This window comes from Pristiophorus japonicus, chromosome 9 (genome assembly GCF_044704955.1).
Source record: "Pristiophorus japonicus isolate sPriJap1 chromosome 9, sPriJap1.hap1, whole genome shotgun sequence".
Classification (NCBI taxonomy): domain Eukaryota; kingdom Metazoa; phylum Chordata; class Chondrichthyes; family Pristiophoridae; genus Pristiophorus; species Pristiophorus japonicus.
In genome coordinates, this window is record NC_091985.1 from 143,750,450 (window position 1) to 143,773,082 (window position 22,633).

General features: G+C 43.1%; 1 protein-coding gene across 1 annotated transcript in view; it reads right to left on the bottom strand.

Moving 5' to 3' along the window:
• The window catches only part of cfap61 (cilia and flagella associated protein 61), a 445,137-nt gene that overhangs the window by 364,851 nt on the left and 57,653 nt on the right, over positions 1-22,633 (bottom strand). Inside the window, exons 4-7 of the mRNA XM_070889895.1 lie at positions 21,778-21,854; positions 20,513-20,580; positions 20,262-20,385; positions 127-259 (exon numbers count right to left, since the gene is read on the bottom strand). Coding sequence (XP_070745996.1) covers positions 127-259; positions 20,262-20,385; positions 20,513-20,580; positions 21,778-21,854 — 402 coding nt within the window. The remainder of the gene's footprint in view (positions 1-126; positions 260-20,261; positions 20,386-20,512; positions 20,581-21,777; positions 21,855-22,633) is intronic.

A 22,633-nucleotide genomic window follows, 5' to 3' on the forward strand; every position in this document is an offset into this window, starting at 1 on the left:
TACATCAGTTGTGTAGTGCAAGCATGTTGCCATGCAACACATCGTTTAAACAAAGTTGAAAATGTGTTTATTAGCATGATAAAAAAAAGACAACATAAAAGTCAGCTCGCAAAGCTAAATACTGACCTCAGAGACAACAGCATGATTCATTTCATCTTGAGCTTCTATTAGTTCTGCCAGGAAGTATTCACCATAAATGTATCTCAACATGTTAGTCTGCTCATTGAAGATAGGAGTGACATCATCATGATCCTCTATCCTGGTGAGCCAAGGATCTCAGTTCAGAAGTGACACACAATCAACTTTATAAATGTTTTCATAGTATTTGCATCATAATGTACAAATGCTACAGTAGTTTTACAATGTAAACCATAAATTATGTACACATTGTGGAGCAAATTATCTCAGTATTTATTCTTTGCAAAGTACAAGGCCTCAATTTTTCGATATTAACCTATTCCAAATCGGACAGGATAACAGATCAAGTGGGAGTATGGAGCAGCGAGGCCCATTGCCACCTCCACGCAGACCTAAATTTTCCTCCCCCAGCCCCTGCTGGGACAATTGCTGGCCGCCGCTACCCTTCCTGCCACATATAAATTACAGTGCGGAGGTGGGGCCTAGCAAGCCACCCTAGTTCCTTACCATCCTTTGCGGATTCCACCCCTAGAGACTGACGGAGAAGGGTGGCAGAAATCCCTAGGGTACTGGCGGAAGGTCCACTGATGTCCCTTTTGGAGGGAAGAGCAAAAGGTCCCATAGTGGGCATTTTTACCTCCCATTAGGCAGTACACCCATACCATTTTAGGGCGTGGCCTCTAGGAACAGTGGGTCTCTTCATCATCTTCTGGGCACTTCCACTCCATTAAAATTGTCATGTCCATTTGGGTGCAACACCGCCAGAATTTTTCTCAAGGGATTTGTTGAGGCCTCACTTGCTGGCATTGAACCAACCGGGAGCCCACTATGAATACATAATGAGCCCTGACCCAGGAAACTCAGATGGGGTCATGGCAGGTGGAAGTCTTACTCCGACCTTCCTGGGGTGGCTAAAGGAAAATCCAGGCCTAAATGTCTGCGCTTACAGTCTGAAAGATTTCAGAAGCTATAGTTATACATCAGTGACTTTTACTTATGTGGTTGCCTTTATAAATGTATTGCATCACAGAGTGGTTGGGCACAGGTTTATACCTGAGGTTTCCTCACAGAATAAATTGCAAATCTTGGAACCCAAGAGGAAGCAACTTGCTTTGATAAAAGTTCCATTCACACATTTACTAATAAACAGTTGCAAAACAGCACTTGATCAGGCCTTGACAGATAGGAGAAAGGTGCATGTTTAGAAAGAGAAGAAAAACAACCAAAAAATGGATGATGGTTGTAATATTTTAATGTATTCCATGCTGCTGCTACAATATCTTTAAATATCCAGTGAGAATACAAAAATGTTTGGTTCTATACACTCAGGAATGGCCATCCTGTCATAAATTCCCTTTTTTGTTGCAAATCTGTAATGTGAAAAAAAGAGTTCTGTAGAAGACCTCATTTGGCAAAGGCCAAAGCAACGGAATCTGTTTGCAATCCTATTCTGGCTCCACTAGTTTATCCTGTTTGTATTTTGTGGGCTAGGAGCTCTAGAATTTTGAGTTCAATGGTCTGATGGCTAAGATTAACATTACTGGCCCAAGTGGGAAAATCCAGCAGAGCCACAAATGGAGCAGCAGGGGAGAGTGGCATTCTTGGAACAGTAAGCCAACATCATGGAGCAGCCCTGGAGAACTTGGGAGTTGGCATTGCTGTCGATGTACATCTGTATTTACTGACTTCACAAAATTTGTCATGATTCTGCAATGATTCAGCGTCCTCTCCCTCCCTAATCTGTTTCTGTACAGTTTAATGTAAATGAATTGCCTGGAAGTTACCCTTGTGTGGCAATTAATATGGTAAGTCACAACCATGTTATATGTTAGAATTGTTGCTCAGTGATCTTATGTGAGTTTTTGTGCAACACAAAGTTTGCACTAAATTCATCAGCTACCTTTCTTGCTTTATTAACATGTTCACTGGATTGTACAACATGATGGCAGATAGTAGTTTAACCCCTACTTGGCCACCAAGATCAGAGAACAACTGTTAACAATTATTTTCATTTATTCTTGCGATGTGGATGATGCTAGCAATGTTGCATTTATTGCCCATCTCTAGTTGCCCTAAGGTGGTGATGGTGGGCCACCTTCTTGAACCACTGCAGTCCTTGTGATGGTGCTCCCACAATGGTATGAGGTAGGGAATTCCAGAATTTTGAACCACCGACGACAAAGGAATGGCGATATGTGTCCATCAGGATGATGTGCAACTTGGAGAGGATAGTTTTCCCATGACATTGCTGCTCTTGTCCTTTTCATTAGTAGAGATCATAGGAGGGGGTTGCTGTCAAAGTAACCTTGGTGAGTTGCTGTAGTGCATCCTGTAGATTGTACAATCTGCAGGGTACAATGCTAATGGAGGAGGGGCTGGATATTAAGTCCAGTGCCAGCAGCACCAATCAAGCAAATAGCTCTGTCCTGGATGGTGACAAGTCTTCTTGTAGCTTCACCCAACCAGACCACTGGTGAGTATTCAGACTCTTGAATTAGGTTTTGTAAATGGCGGAGCAGCTTTGAGGAATCGGGAGATGAGGCACTTGGCACTGAATATCCAACCTTTGACCTGACGAAATGGCTAGTCCAATTGAGCTTCAGGTCAATGGTGATACCCAAGATGTTGATTTTAGGAGAGTCGATGATGGCGGTGACATTGAAGATGGATAGGCTTTCTCTTATTTGAGATGGTTATCACCTGGCACTTATCTAGCACTAATGTTACCTGCCACTTGTCAGCCTAAGCCTGGCTGTTATCCAGGTCCTGCTATAGACTGGCATGTGCTGCTTCATTAGCGGAGGACTTATGAATGGAGCTGAATACTTGGGAATTGCCAGCGAACAGCCCCACTCCTGACTTTATGATGAACAGAGGATCACTGATGAATCAGCTGAGGATGGTTGGATCAAGGACACTTCCCATGAGTAACTACTGCAGTGATGTCCTTGTGGTATGGTGACTGGTCTGCCACAACCACAAGTTCTGTAAACTAGTTATTATTTTGAAAATACAACAATGGATAGATATTACAGTAATGCAGCAGTTTTACAATAAAGGGGAAACATGATGTTGTAAAAGTTTATAAGATCACCTTAGCCAGGGACGTCCAAGATGAAACCCACAGGCTGAACCGAACCTGAAAGATTCTTTTACCCAATCTGTAATTCCTTTCTTCTTTGTACACTTGTAATGCTGATTTTTACTTTAGCTCGTAAGATTGGGAGCTGGCTAAGGATGGCCCAGGGTATATTCCATTTTTGCATCTTTTTATATTGAATATTCGATAATTTGTGAGTCAATTTTGACAGGTATGTGGATTTCAGTGCCATTCAGTTGACCCATATGGCATAGTCCTCTCTGTGTTTGAATGTTGCCAAGGTCTGCCATCGACTGCAGATCCATAGTGATGCAAATATACCAGCACAAGCTCTACCCTTCTTCCTCTGTTAGTCCTTGCCTTCTCCAGGTACCTCCTGCAGATGTCTCGGAAGCCTGCCTTTCATTGTTAGAAATTCACAGAAATCCATGCATTGATGATGATATGCTGACGTTATAGCTCGATTGTGGGTTGTTTGTAATCTAAGGAACATGCGAGAATAAACCCCAAAAACGGATGGTCTTTTAATCTGAGGATAACACGCTGTACACCCAGCTTGGATATTCCAGGACTGGGCAGATGCAGCTGAGGACAGTTCATGGCTGACTTTTCTGTGTGCTTTCTCCACAGATGATAAATTAACCCAGCCTGGTTGATGTCCCAGCAGTGATGTGGATGACATGCTATTTCCGAGCCAGATTCCACTGAGAAGTTATGCCAGGAATTTCTGCTGTTTTTTTATTGGATACGACAGAAACTCAATCCTCATGGCATATTGTCTATGCTTGTTTCTTTTGGAGAATACACACTGCAATTTTCTGGAGTTCATCAAAATTTGTCATTGGTGAGCCCATTCGTCCAAATCATCTAGGCATGTCTAGAGCTTTTCTGATGCTACTGCTGAACTCATGGAGGATACCCAAACTGTGGGCAAGGCCCAATCCATTGTTCGGGTGTTGGAATGCCATTGTCATAAAATGAAGAACATAAGTGGCCTGAGATCTGAGCCCTGGGGAATTCCTGCCATTGGCAAAACCTCTTGGAACTGTCTATCCCCTTTGTACTACTAATTGTGCGCTCTGCCAGGAAATTTGATATCCATCAAATCAGCTCACTGGGGATGTTGAGCTCGGAAGTGCTGTATTGTAGCCTAATATGCCAAGCCTTGTCAAAAATCTTTATTCACTTCCAAGCACACTGCCAATATGCACGCTTTCTTGTTAAAGGCTTGGAGAATATGTTCTGCCAGTTGTAGCAAGTTGTCAATGGTGTTTCTTCCTCTCCTGTACCCTGCTTAACCTGAGTTGAAGAAGTCATTGCCCTCGAGGTGATGTTGCGGGCAATATATGATGACTCTCTTCAACAGCCTGTTGGGCAGTTCATTTCTGGGGTCACTAGATTTTTTGCCTGGCTTGTGGACTATTATGGCCACAGCTGATTTCCAGCATCTTCGGAAATAGCCCAACAATAATAAGTAATAATATGGCCATCATCTCGACTATTGCTTTGCTCAGCATCGGTGTTTGATGCCATCCACTTTTGGGGATTATTCTCACACGCTCCTTAGCCTTAATAAATTCAATAGCAGTAATTAGCTTGGCCAAGGAAGTTGCATTGCTCTTCAGTGCATTATCTTCATTATTTGCAGGGTTGTGCTGAGATCTTGGAACAGTTCTGGTTGTATGTGGATGTAATTGTTCTCCTTCTTTTCCCAGCTGCTGTAGTTTGTGGTGATTTGGCTTGATGTGGACAGTGTAGAGATGATCTTTGACGAACTCTGCTTTCTCTGAGTAGCCTAAGCACTGCAATATTGGTGTGATTTTACAGTTGATCTGCCCGTAGCTCTATGGATCAGATGCCAGAACCGCGTTCAAGGTTTCTGCAGAAAAGATCCCACTGCTCAATAGTGTCAGCTTTGTTGGATTTTAGTGTGCAGGTGGTTGATGGATGTCTCGTCTCCCTGTATTTTAATGTAGTCCCTCCTGAATCTGTTTTTTAAGCGAATCAGCCTAGTGTTGTGTTGGGGTATCACAGCAGCCCTCTCATCAGGATCCTTCTTCATCTATATTATTGCATTTACTGCTCCCATTCAGGCACGTTAGCTACTTACCGGCCAGCTTCAGGTAGTCAGGGTTTTTGCAGAATCTTGGGTGGATGATGTTCCTTGCTAGATACAGCCTGAAAGCAGCCCAATTGGCTCTTTTGTAGTCCCAGCCTAATGTTTTGGGTATTTGGAGTCGAGTAGAAGTTCCATGTGAACAAGTCTGGTGGATGATCACTCCCAACATCTATCCTAACCTTTAAGTCTGAGCATTTGCTGGCTACAGTCGGTGTTACAGAACAGGTGGTGGATGGAGAAAGCACAGGAGATACAACAACTGGACGACAGTCATGATGTGCGAGGATTCTTCATCACAGTCAAGGCCACCTACGGTCAAAACTCCCAAGGCCCCACCCCACTGCTGGCCAAGAACGGGGAAACACTCATCAAGGACACCGAGGCAGTCAGGGCTCGCTGGAAGGAGCACTTCGAAGATCTCCTCAATCGTGACTCTGCCTTTGACTCGAGTGTTCTCAACTCCATCCCACAGCATGCGACCTGCTACCACCTCAGTGAAACCCCAACGTTGCACAAGGTAGGAAAAGCCATAAGACAGCTCAAGAACAACAAGACTACAGGACCGGATGGAATCTCTGCTGAGGCATTAAAGTATGGCGGAGAGGCGCTGTTGGCGCGGATACATGACCTCATCTCTCTCATCTGGAGGGAGGAGAACATGCTGGGAGATCTCAGAGATGCAGTGATCGTGATCATCTTTAAACAAGGGGACAAGTCCGACTGCGGCAACTACAGGGGAATCTCCCTGCTATCAGCCACTGTGAAAGTTGTCACTAGAGTCCACCTCAACCGTCTTCTCCCTCTGGCCAAGGAGCTCCTTCCGGAGTCAGATTGCGGATTTTGTCCCCTATGGGGCACAACGGACATGATTTATGCAGCGCGACAGCTGCAGGAAAAATGCAGTGAGCAGCGCCAGCCCTTATACATGGCCTTCTTCGATCTTACAAAGGCCTTTGACACTGTCAACCGCGAGGGTCTATGGAATGTCCGCCTCTGTTTCGGATGCCCCCAAAAGTTCGTCCCCATCCTCCGCCTGCTTCACGACAACATGCATGTCGTGATCCTTACCAACAGATCCAATCCACATCCGGAGTCAAACAGGGCTGCGTCATCGCTCCAACCCTCTTCTCAATCTTCCTCGCAGCCATGCTCCACCTCAGAGTCAACAAGCTCCCCGCTGGAGTGGAACTAAACTACAGAACCAGTGGGAAGCTGTTCAACCTTCGCCATCTGCAGGCCAGGTCCAAGACCACCCCAACCTCTGTCGTCAAACTACGGTACGCGGACGACACCTGCATTTGCGCACATTCAGAGGCTGAACTCCAGGACATAGTCGACATATTTACTGAGGCGTACAAAAGCATGGGCCTTACGCTAAACATCCGTAAGACAAAGATCCTGCACCAGCCTGTCCTCGCCGCACAGCACTGTCCCCTAGTCATCAAGATCCACGGCGCGACCCTGGACAACATGGACCATTTCCCATACCTCGGGAACCTCTTAGCAACAAAAGCAGATACTGATGACAAGATTCAACACTGCCTCCAGTGCGCCAACGCAGCCTTCGGCCGCCTGAGGTAAAGAGTGTTCGAAGACCAGGCCCTCAAATCTACCACCAAGCTCATGGTCTACAGGGCTGCAGTAATACCCACCCTCTTGTATGGCTCAGAGACATGGACCATGTACAGTAGACACCTCAAGTCACTGGAGAAATACCACCAACAATGCCTCCGCAAGATCTTACAAATCCCTTGGGAGGACAGACACACCAACATTAGCGTCCTCGTCTAGACCAACATCCCCAGCATTGAAGCACTGACCACACTTGATCAGCTCCGCTGGGCAGGCCACATTGTCCGCATGCCAGACACGAGACTCCCAAAGCAAACGCTCTACTCGGAACTCTTTCATGGCAAATGAGCCAAAGGTGGACAGAGGAAACGTTACAAGGACACCCTCAAAGCTTCCCTGATAAAGTGCAACATCCCCACAGGCACCTGGGAGTCCCTGGCCAAAGATTGCCCTAAGTGGAGGAAGTGTATCCGGGAGGGCGCTGAGCGCCTAGAGTCTCATCGCCGAGTGCATACAGAAAACAAGCGCAGGCAGCGGAGAGAACATGTGGCAAACCTATCCCACCCTCCCTTACCCTCAACGACTGTCTCCCACCTGTGGCAGGGACTATGGCTCTCGTATTGGACTGTTCAGCCACCTAAGGACTCATTCTAAGAGTGGAAGCAAGTCTTCCTTGATTCCAAGGGACTGCCTATGATGATACAATGCAAGGTCAAGCAATTCCCAGGGGTTGAAGAGGAACCCTGGGCATTTCAAGATATTGTAGCCCAGATCCTCAGTTATGTCCAGTATCTAGTGTTACCCATTGCCCAGAAACTTGAGCACATAATCTAGGCTGACACTCCAATGCTGTATTGAGGGAGTGCTGCACTGTTGGAGGTGCCGTCTTTCAGATGAGATGTTAAACCGCCCTCTCGGGTGAACATAAAAGAAACCATGGCACTATTGGTCTCCTAGCCAATATTTATACCTCAACCAACATTAGTTAAAAAAAACCAAATTATCTGGTCATTATCACATTGTGGTTTGTGGGAGCTTGCTGTACGCAAGTTGGCTGTCACATTTCCTACATTACAGCAGTGACTACACTTCAAAACATCTTGGGTTGTCCTGAGGTCATGAAAACGCTATATAAATGCAAGTCTTTCTTTCAGTATATTTTTTGGTTGCAGTATTTGCCAGTGCAAATCATCTGAAATCGACCAAACCAGCATATAGTTTTTTTTAAATTGGTGAATTTTAAGCACAAGTTATGTTGAGCGTAAATTGAGTTTCTGAGAACTTTAACGCTGGTTTAAAAAACACTGGCTGGAAGCCGGCCCCGTTGGTGAGTTTTCGTCGGCTGCACCCATTTGTGACCCTTTCAGGTGGCTCTTCAAATTAAGCTACCGGTAGTTATTTTGGCGCAAAAGCACTAGTAGGCACGTTTTGAAAGTTTTTAAATATTAAAAAATATTGAATTTACTAAGAAACTGACTAATGTGTACCAATGAAATTAGTAAATGGTTCATTATATGACTTTTTAAAAGTCATTTTAAGTGATTTACATCAGGGTACTCACAGATGGTGGACTAGACACTCTAATTAAAAATGCTTATTTTCTGCGATAAACCCATTTTCAGCTGAATTAATAAAACTGCGCTAGGTTACCACTCTTAAATATATCAATTCATATTTTTTAATACAAACAAGAAAAAAACAATTACATTCTATTACGCTGCTTGATTGCAAATCATGAAAGATTTTACATTTGTGATTATATAAATGAGTTTGAGCAGAAACTTGAACTATAACTTCACTTCAGAAAACCAGCACAATTTCAAGTGCAATTTGCGCCCAGATTGCCGACTGCACCCAAAGCAGAAACTTTACTCCAACATGTTTATATCCTTCACTGACGTGCTTTTGTTTTGATGTAGTTGATTTGTTGCAGCCGTAAGTGCACTCTAAGGGGCTCACTAATGACTTATGACATTGCTTGATGAATGCCAGCAAACATTTTGTGCTGTCACCATACTGCTGGATAGCTACTCCAAGGAAAGTGAGCAGACATAGTCTGGATTGACAAAAGTTTGGAGGATTCCAATTTATTTCCTGCCCCTTCATCAATCTTTATTGCTGCTCATAGTGCTTATCTCTGTAAATTCACAAGATGCTGCAATCAGTCTCTTTGGTGCAGCCACCTTGGCATAGGTTTGATTTTCAGCTTTCTTTCTCGCATGATTTGCCCTCTAGATGTTTGAGATATCCTCAAATTGATGGCAATTTTGTGCACATGCTGGGTAGGGTTGGCACAGTTGCCAATGTAGCATCATGCTTTAACTAAAAGCACTAGGAAGCTGTGTGACCCCTGTCACACTAGACACAGTTAGTGCTGTTCTTGCACTCTGCTGCGCTGTAGTGGAATCACTGCTAAATTGAGTAACCAAAGCTGGAATGTGTGCCTCCTCCACTTTGTAAAGGAGAAAGTAAAAACTGAAGGCACTTTCAATCAGTTTCTGGTCCTTCTCAGGTTTCCGGCGGGTCAGTGTGAAGAGTTTCATGGGCAGTCTTCTTTTGTAGTTCACTATTCCAGGGCAGCCCTCACCTCCTCCACTGGCGATTCAATGCAGATATCCTTAATTGCACAATCCTTGGCTGTTCACCCAGCCGCTGGTAGCGTTTTGGCAGGCCATTATGTAACTACTTTTGTTTTTACTCAGCCTCAGCTTTTTAAACTGGCCAGGCCTGAAGAATTAAAAAAGACTGCTCTCTGATTGGTGGATTTAGATCAATTTCAAGCCTGGGAAATTTTGTGACATCAACATCAAACTTCAGGAAAGAGATCACAGAATGGCCGTGGCGGCTGCGGCGACAAAGGCAGCTGCGGCTATAATGCAAATTGCTGCTAAAGTGTGCATAACTTCTTTAGATTTCTGTAAATATTCTGACCCCAAAAGTCCATGGGTTGCGATCCCAGCAATTTCGCTCGAATCGCATGCGTCAGTGCCCTATATTGCTGATCCCAACTGGAGTTTACAGAGTCAGTTTACTGCACTTTATTCGTATGAGGCCAATGGGCGCAAGTGCCACTTTGGAACATAAAAATTAGGAGCAGGAGTAGGCCATTCAGTCCCTCAAGCCTGCTCTGCCATTCAATGAGATCATGGCTGATCTTCTACCTCAACTCCACTTTCCTGCACTATCCCCATATCCAAAAATCTATCGATCACTATATTGAATATACTCAAAGACTGAGCCTCCACAGCCCTCTGGGTCAGAGAATTCCAGAGATTCACCACCCACTGAGTGGAGAAGTTTCTCCTCATCTCAGTCCTAAATGGCCGACCCCTTATTCTGAGACTGTGACTCCTGATTCTAGACTCCTCAGCCAGAGGAAACATTCTCCCTGCATCTTCCCTGTAAGAATTTTGTATGTTTCAGTGAGATCACCTCTCATTGTTCTAAACTCCAGAGAATATAGGCCGAGTTTACTCAATCTCTCCTCATAGGACAATCCCCCCATCCCAAAAATCAGTCTGCTGAACCTTCGTTGCATGCCCTCAATGACAAGTATATCCTTCCTTATGTAAGGAGACCAAAACTGTACACAATACTCAATGTGCGGTCTCACCAAGACCCTATATAATTGCAGTAAGTGGTCTTTACTCTTATACTCAAATCCTCTTGTCATAAAGGCCAATATACCATTTGCTTTCTCAATTGCTTGCTGTACCTGCAAGTTAACTTTCAATGATTCCTGTACAAGGACACCCAGGTCCTTCTGAACATCACTTCCCAATCTCTCACCATTTAAAAAATACCCTGCTTTTCTACTTCCCATTTCTCCACATTATATTCCATTTGCCATGTTCTTGCCCACTCATTTAGTCCATCTATATCCCCTTGAAGCCTATTTGCATCCTCCTCATAACTTACATTCCCACCTAGCTTTGTGTCATCAGCAAACTTGGATATATTACATTTGGTCCCCTCATCCAAATCATTGATATAGCTTGTGAATAGCTGGGGCCCAAGCACTGATCCTTGCGGCACCCCACTAGTTACAAACTGCCAACCTGAAAATGACCCATTTATTCCTACTCTGTTTTCTGTCCGTTAACCAATCCTCAATCAATGCTAGTATATTACCCCCAATCCCATGAGCCTTTTGTGTTTAATAACCTCGTGTGGCACCTTATCGAATGCCTTCTGAAAATCTGAATACACCACATCCACTGGTCCCCCCTTATAGGCCCCAAGTTTCGTCCCGCGGCGAAAACGGCGCACCTCCGAGCCGGGCGCCTGTTTTTCGCGCCGAAAACTGCACCTAAAAAAAAGTCTGATATTCTGGGAGCTCAATGTCTGCTTGGCGCGGCGCGCTCTTCGCAGCAGGGGGCGGAGCCTAACACTCTCGCCGATTTTCTAAGCAGCAGGGGGCGGGTACAATTTAAATTAGCCTTCGTGGTGCCGGCAACCCTGCGCATGCGCGTTGGAGCGTGCACGCTCGCGCAATCTCACACGGACATTGGCACTCGGCCATTTTTTAAAATACTGCAGAAAAAGTGAAGATTTGTTTCTTGGACCCCTGCAAAGGCTTGTAATTTAATTTTTTTTGATATTTCTGTGTGTGAGGGCGTGCTTTTAGCAGCACTGCTGAATAAATCACCTGTTGAAATCAGTGAGTTCAGCTTTTCACTGCTAAACTTGCAGAACCGGTGCTGCATTGGTGCATGCAAATTAAGGACTGTGTGTTTGGAAAAATAAGAGTGCCAATTCAACTTTGCAATGAATCAACGTCCACCAAGAACAAAGATGGCAAACCACTGCATAATACGTGGTGTTGACAGCAGCACCCATTCTTCAAATTTAAATATAAAACTGTCGATGTGGCTGCCTCTCCCTGTCCAAATGGCCTCAGTCCCACTCACAGCTCGAAGGCTGCTGCTGTATCTTCGGCTGCCGTCGAGCCACTGACGCCGCCCCTAAAGTGTGGCCGAATGGCCTCAAGCACCATAAAGAGCTGCGTGTGTCAGGTGTTGATTCTTCGGCTGCCGGCCAGCCACTGACGCCGCTGATATCCTATGACCGAATGGCCTCACGTCGGTCCGCTGCTGATTCTTCGGCTGCCGGCCAGCCACTGACGCCGCTGATATCTCATGGCCGAATGGCCTCGGGTCAATCCGGTGCTGCTTCTTCGTGGCCAGCCACGAAGAGAATGAAGGCCTGCCTCAAGCACTGCAGCTCAGCTCGAAGCTTGCTGCTGCTGCCGTCGAGACACTGACGCCACACCCCTGCCTGTCTCCAACATGAAAGGCCTGCCTGAAGCACAGCAGCTCGAAGGCTGATGCTATATCACACAGGTAGAAACATGGTTTATTTAATCTTTTCTTTGCTTATAAATTTTTATTCAGGTTGGATTTATTTGTATAATATTTGTATAAGTATAACTAAGAATTGATGGTAGAATTTAATGACTTCCCTTCCCCCCCCTCCCCCCCCACCTCGTTCCCTACGCCTAATTTGTAACCTACGCCTGATTTTCTAAAGTGTAGACAAGGTTTTTTCGAGCGTACAAAAATCTTCACTTGCTCCATTCTAAGTTAGTTTGGAGTAAGTTTTCACTCACGAAACTTTGAAATCAGGCGTAAGTGGCCGGACACGCCCCCTTTTGAAAAAAAAATTCTGTTCCAAAGTGAAACTGTTCTAACTGGCTAGAACTGGAGCAAACTAAATAACGAGAATTCCGATTTCTAAGATACTCCGTTCTACACCAGTTGCTCCTAAAAATCAGGAGCAAATCATGTGGAAACTTGGGGCCATATATTCTACTAGTTACAACCTCAAAAAACTCTAACAGATTTGTCAAACATGATTTCCCTTTCATAAAACTGTGTTAACTCTGCCCAATGCTACTATTCTTTTCTAAGTGCCCTGTTACCACATCCTTAATAATAGATTCTGGCATTTTCTCTACTGCTGTCAGGCTAACTGGTCTGTAGTTCCCCATTTTCTCTCTCCCTTCTTTCCTAAATAGCTTCCTTGGTTTTCGGCTGCCCAATGTATCCGGAAAAGCCGGGCACCTACCTATGGGTTTGTCAAGTCTCTCCCAACCCCCAACTCCCACCCCTGGACTCCACACTATTCCTATTGGTCGCCAAGCAAGGGAGCTGCTCCAGGACTTTAAAATAAAATGCCACCCTCTTTTGGGGTCCAGGTTTCTAACCAGGCCTGGGCCAACCAGTGGGGCCCACATGTGCTCTTGTGGAGATTGGTATATCTCAATTCACAGAGTACTGTCTGCCACCTGTAGCCCAGCTCCCTATCCAAGTCCTGGACGAGTAACTCCCAGTTTAGACAGTCCCATCCTTGGCCCTGTCCCGGGCCATCATTTGCCTTGTAAGGGCTGTTCTTTAACTTGTGAATACTACAGAATGTTTGTACACTTGAATATTATATGCATTGAAGGTTATAGTATGTGTTTAAAAAAAAACAAACAGGTACATAATAAGTAGAAAGGCAAACACAGTGGGATAGCTTGTGAATTTGGTCCTGCATTGTCAAGAATGGACTTGCCATATGCAAAGGCAGGCTTATAAATATAAAAATAAAATCATTTAGCTCCTGCAATTTCCTCCAAACCCTGTACAATATCATGAATTGTACTTTAATTGAACTATTTGGTTAACAGGAATTCAAATCCTGTGGTAAGTATTCTTTAGTGCCCTCTACAGCTGAGTGATGGAATAATCACAATAAGAAGCCAAACAGTAAAGCATGTAGCACAAAATCTTTACATGCAAATATAAAACAATATTCAGCTTATGAAACTACTCTTAAAAATCAGACTGGATTCAGTTCTTGGAGGCACCCCACCACCGCACCAACCCCACCCCCCACGACACACACACTCGATCCCACCCCGGAATAGCAACTCACCAACAAAGAGCAAGGACCCGAATATAGGGACATTCTCCCTCACACCGTTGCATCCTAACTAATAATCCAAAACCAAGAGCAAACAAACTGCTTCAACCCAACCTTCTAAACTACAATGTTCCCAGTGCAGTCATACTAAGAAACTTAGATACATTAAAAAATTCTTCCGCAAGCACTATGCAATCAAATTGTACAATGGTTTCATAAAATATATATGTGGGTGAGCATTTTTAGAAAATGTGTGAATGTACACTTTCACCAAATAGATATGCAAATATACTTTCAAATGTACGTTTTTGAGAATTCAATACAATTATTTTTTAAAACATCTCCAAATTGAAATTATAGCATTATATGGATTTGGATAAGAACATAAGAAATAGGAGCAGGTGTAGGCCATTTGGCCCCTCGAGCCTGCTCCACCATTCAATAAGGTCATGGCTGATCTGATCCTGGCCTCAACTCCACCTCCCCTTCCGCTCTCCATAACCCTCGATTCACTTATCATTCAAAAATCTGTCTATCTCCACCTTAAATATATTAAAAGACCCAGCCTCCACAGCTCTCTGGGGTAGAGAATTCCAAAAATTCAAGACCCTCAGAGAAGAAATTCCTCCTCATTTCTGTTTTAAATGGGCAACCCCTTATTCTGAAACAATGTCCCCTAGTTCTAGATTCGCCCATGAGGGGAAACATCCTCTCTGCATCTACCCTGTCAAGCCCCCTCAGAATCTTATATGTTTCTTCATATGACAACCCCTTCATCTCAGGAATCAACCTCGTGAACCTTCTCTGAACTGCCTCCAATGCAAGTATATCCTTCCTTAAATAAAGAGATCAAAACTGTATGCAGTACTCCAGGTGTGGTCTTACCAACGCTCTGTAGGGTTGGAGCAGGACTTCCCTACTTTTATACTCCATCCCCCTTGCAATAAAGTCCAGCATTCCATTTGCTTTCCTGATTACTTGCTAGACCTGCGTGCTAACCTTTTGCGTTTCATGCACAAGAACCCCCAGATCCCTCTGTACTACAGCATTTTGTAATCATTCCCCATTTAAATAATAATTTGCTTTTTTATTTTTCCTACCAAAGTGGATAACCTCATATTTTCCCACATTATAGTCCACCTGCCAAATTTGTGCCCACTCACTGAGTCTATCTATATCCCCTTGTACATTCTTTGCATCATCCTCACAACTTGCTTTCCCACCTATCTTTGTATCATCAGCAAATTTGGCTACATTACACTCGGTCCCTTCATCTTAGTCATTAATATAAATTATAAATAATTGAGGCCCCAGCACTGATCCCTGTGGCACCCCACCAGTTACAGTTTGCCAACCTGAAAAATGACCCATTTATCCCAACTCTCTGTTTTCTGTTAGTTAGCCAATCCTCTATCCATGCTAATATATTGCCCCAACCCCGTGAGCTTTTATCTTGTGCAGTAACCTTTAGTGTGGCACCTTATCGAATTATTTCTGGAAATCCAAATATACAACATCAACTGGTTCTCCTTTATTCACTCTGCTCGTTACATCCTCAAAGAACTCCAGCAGATTTGTCAAACATGGTTTCTCTTTCATAAAACCATGCTGACTCTGCCTGACTTCATTATGATTTTCTAAATATCCTGCCACTACTGCCTTAATGATGGACTTCAGCATTTTCCCAATGACAGATGTTAGGCTAACTCGTCTTTGAGGAGTTTTGGAACTCCAGAGTGTGTGTGACAGACCGTTTACAATACAGAAAGGAATGAAGATTTTGTTGTATCATAAAGCCTGTCAGCAGGGTAATGTAGCAAATGGAAGCAAGTCGATGGAGAAGCAGAGGGTAACCATAGAGTTTAGCATCTGCAAGTACCGGGCTAATATGCATGTCTGGGAATTAAAATGAAACAGCCATCAACTATTGAGATGGAACAATATTCAAGGATGGTAAATTACATCACGTGGTCAAACACTAAAAGATTCTGACATGAGTGACATTTTGCATTTTGTGCTGTTAAGTATGGAAGAGAGGAAGAAAGATGTCAGGCTTAATAGCAAGTGGAAGGTTGTTGGAGGTGCAAATGTTTTACCAGAAAAAGCACTGGAGGAAAAGATAATTAAAGGGTGGGGCTTTGTGTGCGACACGAGGGCCCCAAGAAACATCGTAATGCTTTGAGTAAGGCAGATTGAAGCCTAAAAGCCAGAAAAGAGCTTCTTCAAAATCTTACAAATCTTGAAGCAGACTAAAGAAGGTCAATTTAAGAAGAACACCATTTGTGGACAGATTATTCAGTTCTCCCAATGAATAAAGTTATTAAGCAGCTGTCTGTTTGAATCAAGCTTACAAAGTCAGGAATACAGTTTGATACTAACACAATTAAACTCAGGGATATCTGATAGGTAGTGAAGACAGTAAGATGCCCCTTAACGCCTTAGCAGGTTATAATACAAAAAGCTGGAAGAGGGGTTTTTCTGTAGTGTCAAGGCTTAATCTAATTTTCCAGGTCAAAGCTTCTTAGAAGCATGCAATATATGGGAATATAAAAAATAATTTTGATTTGACAAAATGAGTAAGTTGCAGACAGAATCTGAATGAAATAAATGGGAGGCATGAAGATCAGTAAAGGGCAGTGTGTTGATAATACACTGTTGGCCCATCATCTTCAAGTGGGTTAGTAATTTCAGTGATGAATGATGCTTATCTGATGGACCTACTTGTCATCATGTTTATTGCTCCAAGTTGTTTCAATTCATGGTGGCAATGCCATCATTCTCCCAATAGGATTTAATGCACAAACATGACTCCTTTTCATTAATTTCAACAAGATAACTGAATGCTTCTGATATTCACCAATTGGTAATTGCCATTAACCTTTTTATCATTATAGTTGTTGTATCATGGTTTTTGTCCATAACCCTGTAAGTTCCTCATCCTCAAGTACCTGTCCTACTGTCTTTTGAAATGATTTATGGAATCAGCTCACACCACCTTTTCAGATAGCACGCTCCAGATCCTGACACCTCATTGAGTGAAAACATTTCTTCTCATCTCCCCTCTAGATCTTTTGCCAATGATTTTAAATTTATGTCCTCTGGTTACTGACCCACTCTCCAGATGGAATAGTTTTTCTTGATCTACTCTATCAAAACTTCTCAACATCTTGAAAACCTCAATTAAGGTACCTCTTAACCTGCTCTGTTGCAAGGAGAACAGTCCTTACTTTTCCAACCTCTCCTCATAACTGAAGTCCCTCATCCCTGGTAACATCCGTTGTACCCTTTCTACGGTCTTTACATATTTCCTGAAGTGTGGTGCCCAGAATTGTCCACAATACTCCAGCTGAGGCCTAACCAGTGATTTATAAAGTTCTTGCATGATCATTTTTCTTTTATATTCTATTCCTCTATTTATAAACCCAAGTAACCCCTACGTTTTTTAACCACCTTATCAAATTGCCCTGTCTTCTTTAAGGATTTGTGTATATGGACACCAAGATCTCTCTGCTCATCTGTACTTTTCAAAATCATGCCATTTATAGTATACTGTCTTTCCATATTAGTTCTCCCAAAGTGTATCACTTCACACTTCTCCGCATTGCACTCCATCTGCCATGCTTCTGCCCATTTCACCATCCTGTCTACGTCATCCTGAAGTCTACAACTAGTCTCATCGCTATCTACTACTTTGTCAAGTGTTGTATCATCTGCAAACTTTATAAAAATTGAAAAGAGTAATGGACCCAAAGCTAACCCTTGGGGAACACCACTGCAAACCACCTCCCAGTCTGAAAAATATCCACCACCATCAACACCCTTTGCTTCCTGTCACTTAGCCAATTCCATATCCATGCCCCCACTTTCCCTTAATTCCATGGGCTTCCATCTTCTTAACAAGCCTCCTGTGCGGCACTTGGTCAAATGCCTTCCAAAAGTCCATATCCACTGCACTACCTCGATCAACCTTCTCTGTTACCTCATTTAAAAATACAATCGAGTTAGTCAGACATGATTTGCCATAAACAAATCCATGCTGGCTCTCCTTGATTAGCACACGCTTTTCCAAATGAAAGTTTATTATGCCCCTGATAATAGTTTTGTTCAATTTTACTCAACAATCATCTTGAAATTCACATATCAGCTATTTGTCATGTCATGAGACTGCCAAATATAAAATCGGACAAACAAACACTGAAAACCAGAGAGCTTTTGTATGCTTCACTGGTTTGGGATCACTGGAATTCTGTGAACTTGCAAACTCAGATTTTTTTTTTCTTTGCTTCTCATTTAACTGTTTACTAGTTTACATAATTTTATGCAGTCAAGATGTAGGCAGGTAACATGATGCATGTTCTCTGCAAATGTAACACTTAAGCCAGCTGACCACCAAGTAGGAGGACTTTCCCATCAATATATTCTGATTCCTCGTGAAAAAATACCTGAGGCTAAAAATTCGAATACACTGGAAATCAGCTGGTAGCAGTGCCGGTCAAGGCTAACTGCCGCCTGCTGAGAGAGCGTAGGAAGCACTGGTATTTTCGTACTGCCTGCTAATTAACATCAGCGTAGCATTGATTTGGTGGTGTAAAGCGCTAAGTTCAGCAGGAGGCCAAAGGTCGCATCTGACTTCCACTTGCAGTGAAGGGGAACGGGGAAGAAAGCAGCAAACCTGTTGGCCATGCACGGAACATTTGCCACACTTGCTACAAAAATACTACCTGCCACCCGATGTTTGTTGACTTTTTACTAGTTCTTGAAATGAATGCATCTGTAACACTAATATTTCCCCAATGGTTACTCTTGAAAGTGTTTAAATGTGTAGTAATTGTGCCAGCTTTTAGTGGGTCTTGCACAACATAATTATTTGATAAATAATTCGTTATGGAATTTTGAATAAATTAATTATAATTCCTTAAAATCTTAAGCAGTTGAGTCCAGATTTGCTAGGGGGTGACATTCTGGTGACATCATCATAAAGATAAAAGAGATCTTATCAGAGATGAACTTCAAACGTAGCGATAGAGTGCTAGGAAATCTGATGCTCTTTAGGAATTTTTATTTTTTTATTTGCTGTTTTGTACAGGTGTTCCGTTATGAACTAAAACCTTGTTCCACAAGGTTACACCCCTTGATTTACTGACCCATAAACACTGTAGGCCACCAACAAAGCTGCCAGAAAATGCTAAATCCCCCATCCCCTCCTCTGCACTGAAGGACAAAAAAATTAAAGTATAAAAGAAGAACCTTGGCAAAGAAGGCCTTTGAAGTTCCAGCATCCATCTGAGGTGTTTTCCACTTGTCAGCCTCCAATCTGGTATACAATCTGCCAAGTCCTGCCAGACTCCTCGTGGCCATTAATGCTGTTGAAATGCATGTAGCAGCTGCACGCACTGGCGTGCTTTAGAGAAGGCAGCAATAGCAGCGGTGAAATTCCAAATTGGATGAGTGGGCGTCAACTAGGCGTTGCACACTAATTGACGTCACGCTCCGACTCATTACAATGCTGGCAATGCTGGCAACCGGCTGCTGTGGGAAGTGGACGATAGCGTGGCGGCTGCCATTCCGCCCCCCACTCCCCCAAGTCTGGGGGGGTAACAGGTGGTGCTAAACCCCTGATTTTAGTCTGAGCTTCTTTTCCCTTTCCTGATGGCACAGCTAGGATCAGGACCTCTCAGTTTTGAGAATTAATAGAAAATTAATGTCCTACCAGCCTATAAACAACATTCCAGTGACCTTCTATCCTCTCTCCCCAGCATATATACACAGTCTTACTTTAAGTGATTATTTTAAATGCAAGATATTCACCAAAATTCACCAAGATATGAAAGCTGTTTATTAATTTTGTTTGCTCAGAAATAGCACTCTCGCCTCTGAGTTAGAATGTGGTGGGTTCAAGCTTCACTCCAAGACCTGAGCACATAATCTAGGCTGACACTTCTATGTAGTACTGCATGAGTGCTGCATTGTTGGAGGTTTTGTCTTTTGGATGAGATGTTAAACCGAGGCTCAGTTTTCTTGTTCAGGTGGACATAAAAAACCCATAGCGGTATTATTTGAAGAGCATCGAAGTTCTCCCAGTGTCCGAGCCAACATTTATCGCTCTACCAACACCACCAGAACAGAATGACTGGTCACTTATCTCATTCCTGTTTGTTGGACTTTTCTGTGCACAAATTGGCTGCTATGTTTGCCTACATTACAATAGTGACTCCACTTTAAAAGTAATGCATTGAATGTAAATTGCTTTGGGATGTCTGGAGAATGTGAAAGGTATTATAAAATGCAAGTTCTTTCTTCTGCCTCGCTGTCAGTTCTAAATGCATCAAGTAAGTAAATTAAAATCCTGATCTGTAATTATCTTTAAGCAAGTCATTGGAAAAAGGCAATTCCTACAAGAGAGGTATCCATCAGAAGCTTCATTACCTGGCCTTTCGAATATGTAATACTGGAACATAATCCTTTCTATAACAGATGAAGGCCGAATACTGCACACCATCTGTCTTCTTAAATTGCGGCATGGGTGCAAACATGACAGATACAGCAGGATCTGAGGTGGAAGGCAGAAATCATTACTGGATTTATTAGATTGAATAATTAGATTTAAAAAAAATTTTAACTTCTAAAATTCGAACTTAAAGAATGAGACCTCTGACAATTCATTAAAAATCTTTTACCTAGGATGACTTTCTTTTGAACGGAAAGGATTATATAGTGCAGTTCTTGGACGGCATTAAAGACGGTCCTATAGCAGTATTGGAAATAAATTAATATTTTTTGTAATTGCACATTCTGACATTGGTTCATGAGGCACAAGAACAAGAATCAACAAATGTAATTTACACAGTACAGCAGCATGCATAATCGGCATTATTTCCACAGGGGTTATTTCAATCATCTGCCATGACCTCAGTGGAAAATCTGCAGAAATAGGGAGCAATCAAATAATTAAATATGAAAAAGTCTTCATGAAACTAAAATTGGTAAATTATGCACACATTAAAACTAGCATAGTACACAAGTCTCCAATCAGTTCATATGGCAACAAGCTACTTAATGCGTCTCTCCCACCTCCATTTTCTCACACACACACACACATACACACACACACACACACACACACAAAGTGTAAAAGGACTGCAGTATTCCATAACTAAATGCAGAAATTAAAAGAACGGAGAAATCATAAGGGAAGAATTATTTTCCTCAAAGTACTCTCCCCAATGTCTAGCAGAGGTCCACATTTCAGGTCTTCTTCCTTCCAGCACACTCTGGAGACTCAGAGGAGCCACCTATGTCCTGGAGCGGTTCCATACATTTCAAGCGGACTGCAACTTCAGACTAGATGGGAGCTGAACCCAAGCCACCAAGCCTGGTGCATCTTTTTCCAATAGTCTGTTTTCTGCAGATTGGATATTTTTACTGAATATTTTGATTCCATACTTCCACATAAATATTTGGGAAATAGTTTAAACAATAAATATCCCTCAAGGTGGACTTTCCTCTTTTAAGTAATCTGCGCAATATCATTTTATTCTTTCTAGGGTAATATTTCACTGAGTGAAATTGTTAAGAATCATCGGTTACTGCTGAACAGTAAGAGGCATTTTTGTTAGAATTTTAAAAATAATAATGTGGATTTGACTGGACAGATCATTTTCCCACTTGCTCTTCATCTTTCAAAGTCCATCTCTGAGATACCTTGCCTTTCATCTCTGACTAGACCCCATCTGTCTCCACCTCAAAATTGTCTCCCCCACTCACCTGTCTGCTCCCAGTCACCCCAGAGGTAGGGTATTTCTGATCAACAACTCCAAAAGTAACAGATGACTCAACTTTGTAAAAATGTTTTGCATTCTTAGGAACAGTATTGAAGAATATTCATGTAATTGAGCGCATACATTATCTACAGTTAAGAAACACTGTCTAATACACAACCTACCTGACAATCTCTTTAGCACAACCAATTGCATAGTCTGATTTTGCCACAAACAAATGCATAAAAAGAGTGTTCAAAGGCTGCCAAAACATAAAAAATATATGTTGTATGTGAACATAAATTAGCTATAGAAAAATCTAAAAACACTTAGAAAAAAACAGTATAGAATGTTACTTCGTCACATTTATCCAGTGTCCAAAATGTAGTCTATAATATTTGCATACTTTAAATAGCGGAAGATTTAATTGTTTTCAGAAACAAAGAGACTGAAACTCAGGGTCTCAAAGGTTAATGCCCGTTTGTAGTGGCCATTCCTAAAAATCGAATGGCTGCCGCTTTGTGGTCAATAGGCCGACCCAATCAAAATTCAGGTCGGGGATTTTTCGTCCCGGACCCCATCCCGCCCAAGTAGATGCCACCGCCAAATTAAAATCAAATAAATACTTACCGATCCATTTTCAGCTCGATCTGTTGATCCCCCGCTGCACGGTGCCTCCAGCAGGTTTTTCTGCAGGTGCGCCCTCTGAAGACTGTGTGCAGCCCGGCAGCGCAGCCACCCTTAAAGGGGAGGGCCCACTGCCACGGCTGCAATGGAAGAATTTTTGCCGGCTGACTTGCCGATTGGTTGGCAAAATACTGGCCTTGGGTTCAGCCGGGTCGCCAATGGGCAGCCTGACACCCCGTCTTGGGTGCCAGGCCGCTGGCCCAGCCGAAACCCTCCCTGGTGGCCCAGTGGCCAAAATTAAAAATCGATCAAATCTCTCCCCTTTAATGGTGGGGAGAGAGCATGATGTCGCACATCGCTGTGATGTCACCACGTGATTGACAGTGGCGGACAGCCCAAATGACCCATTTTCAG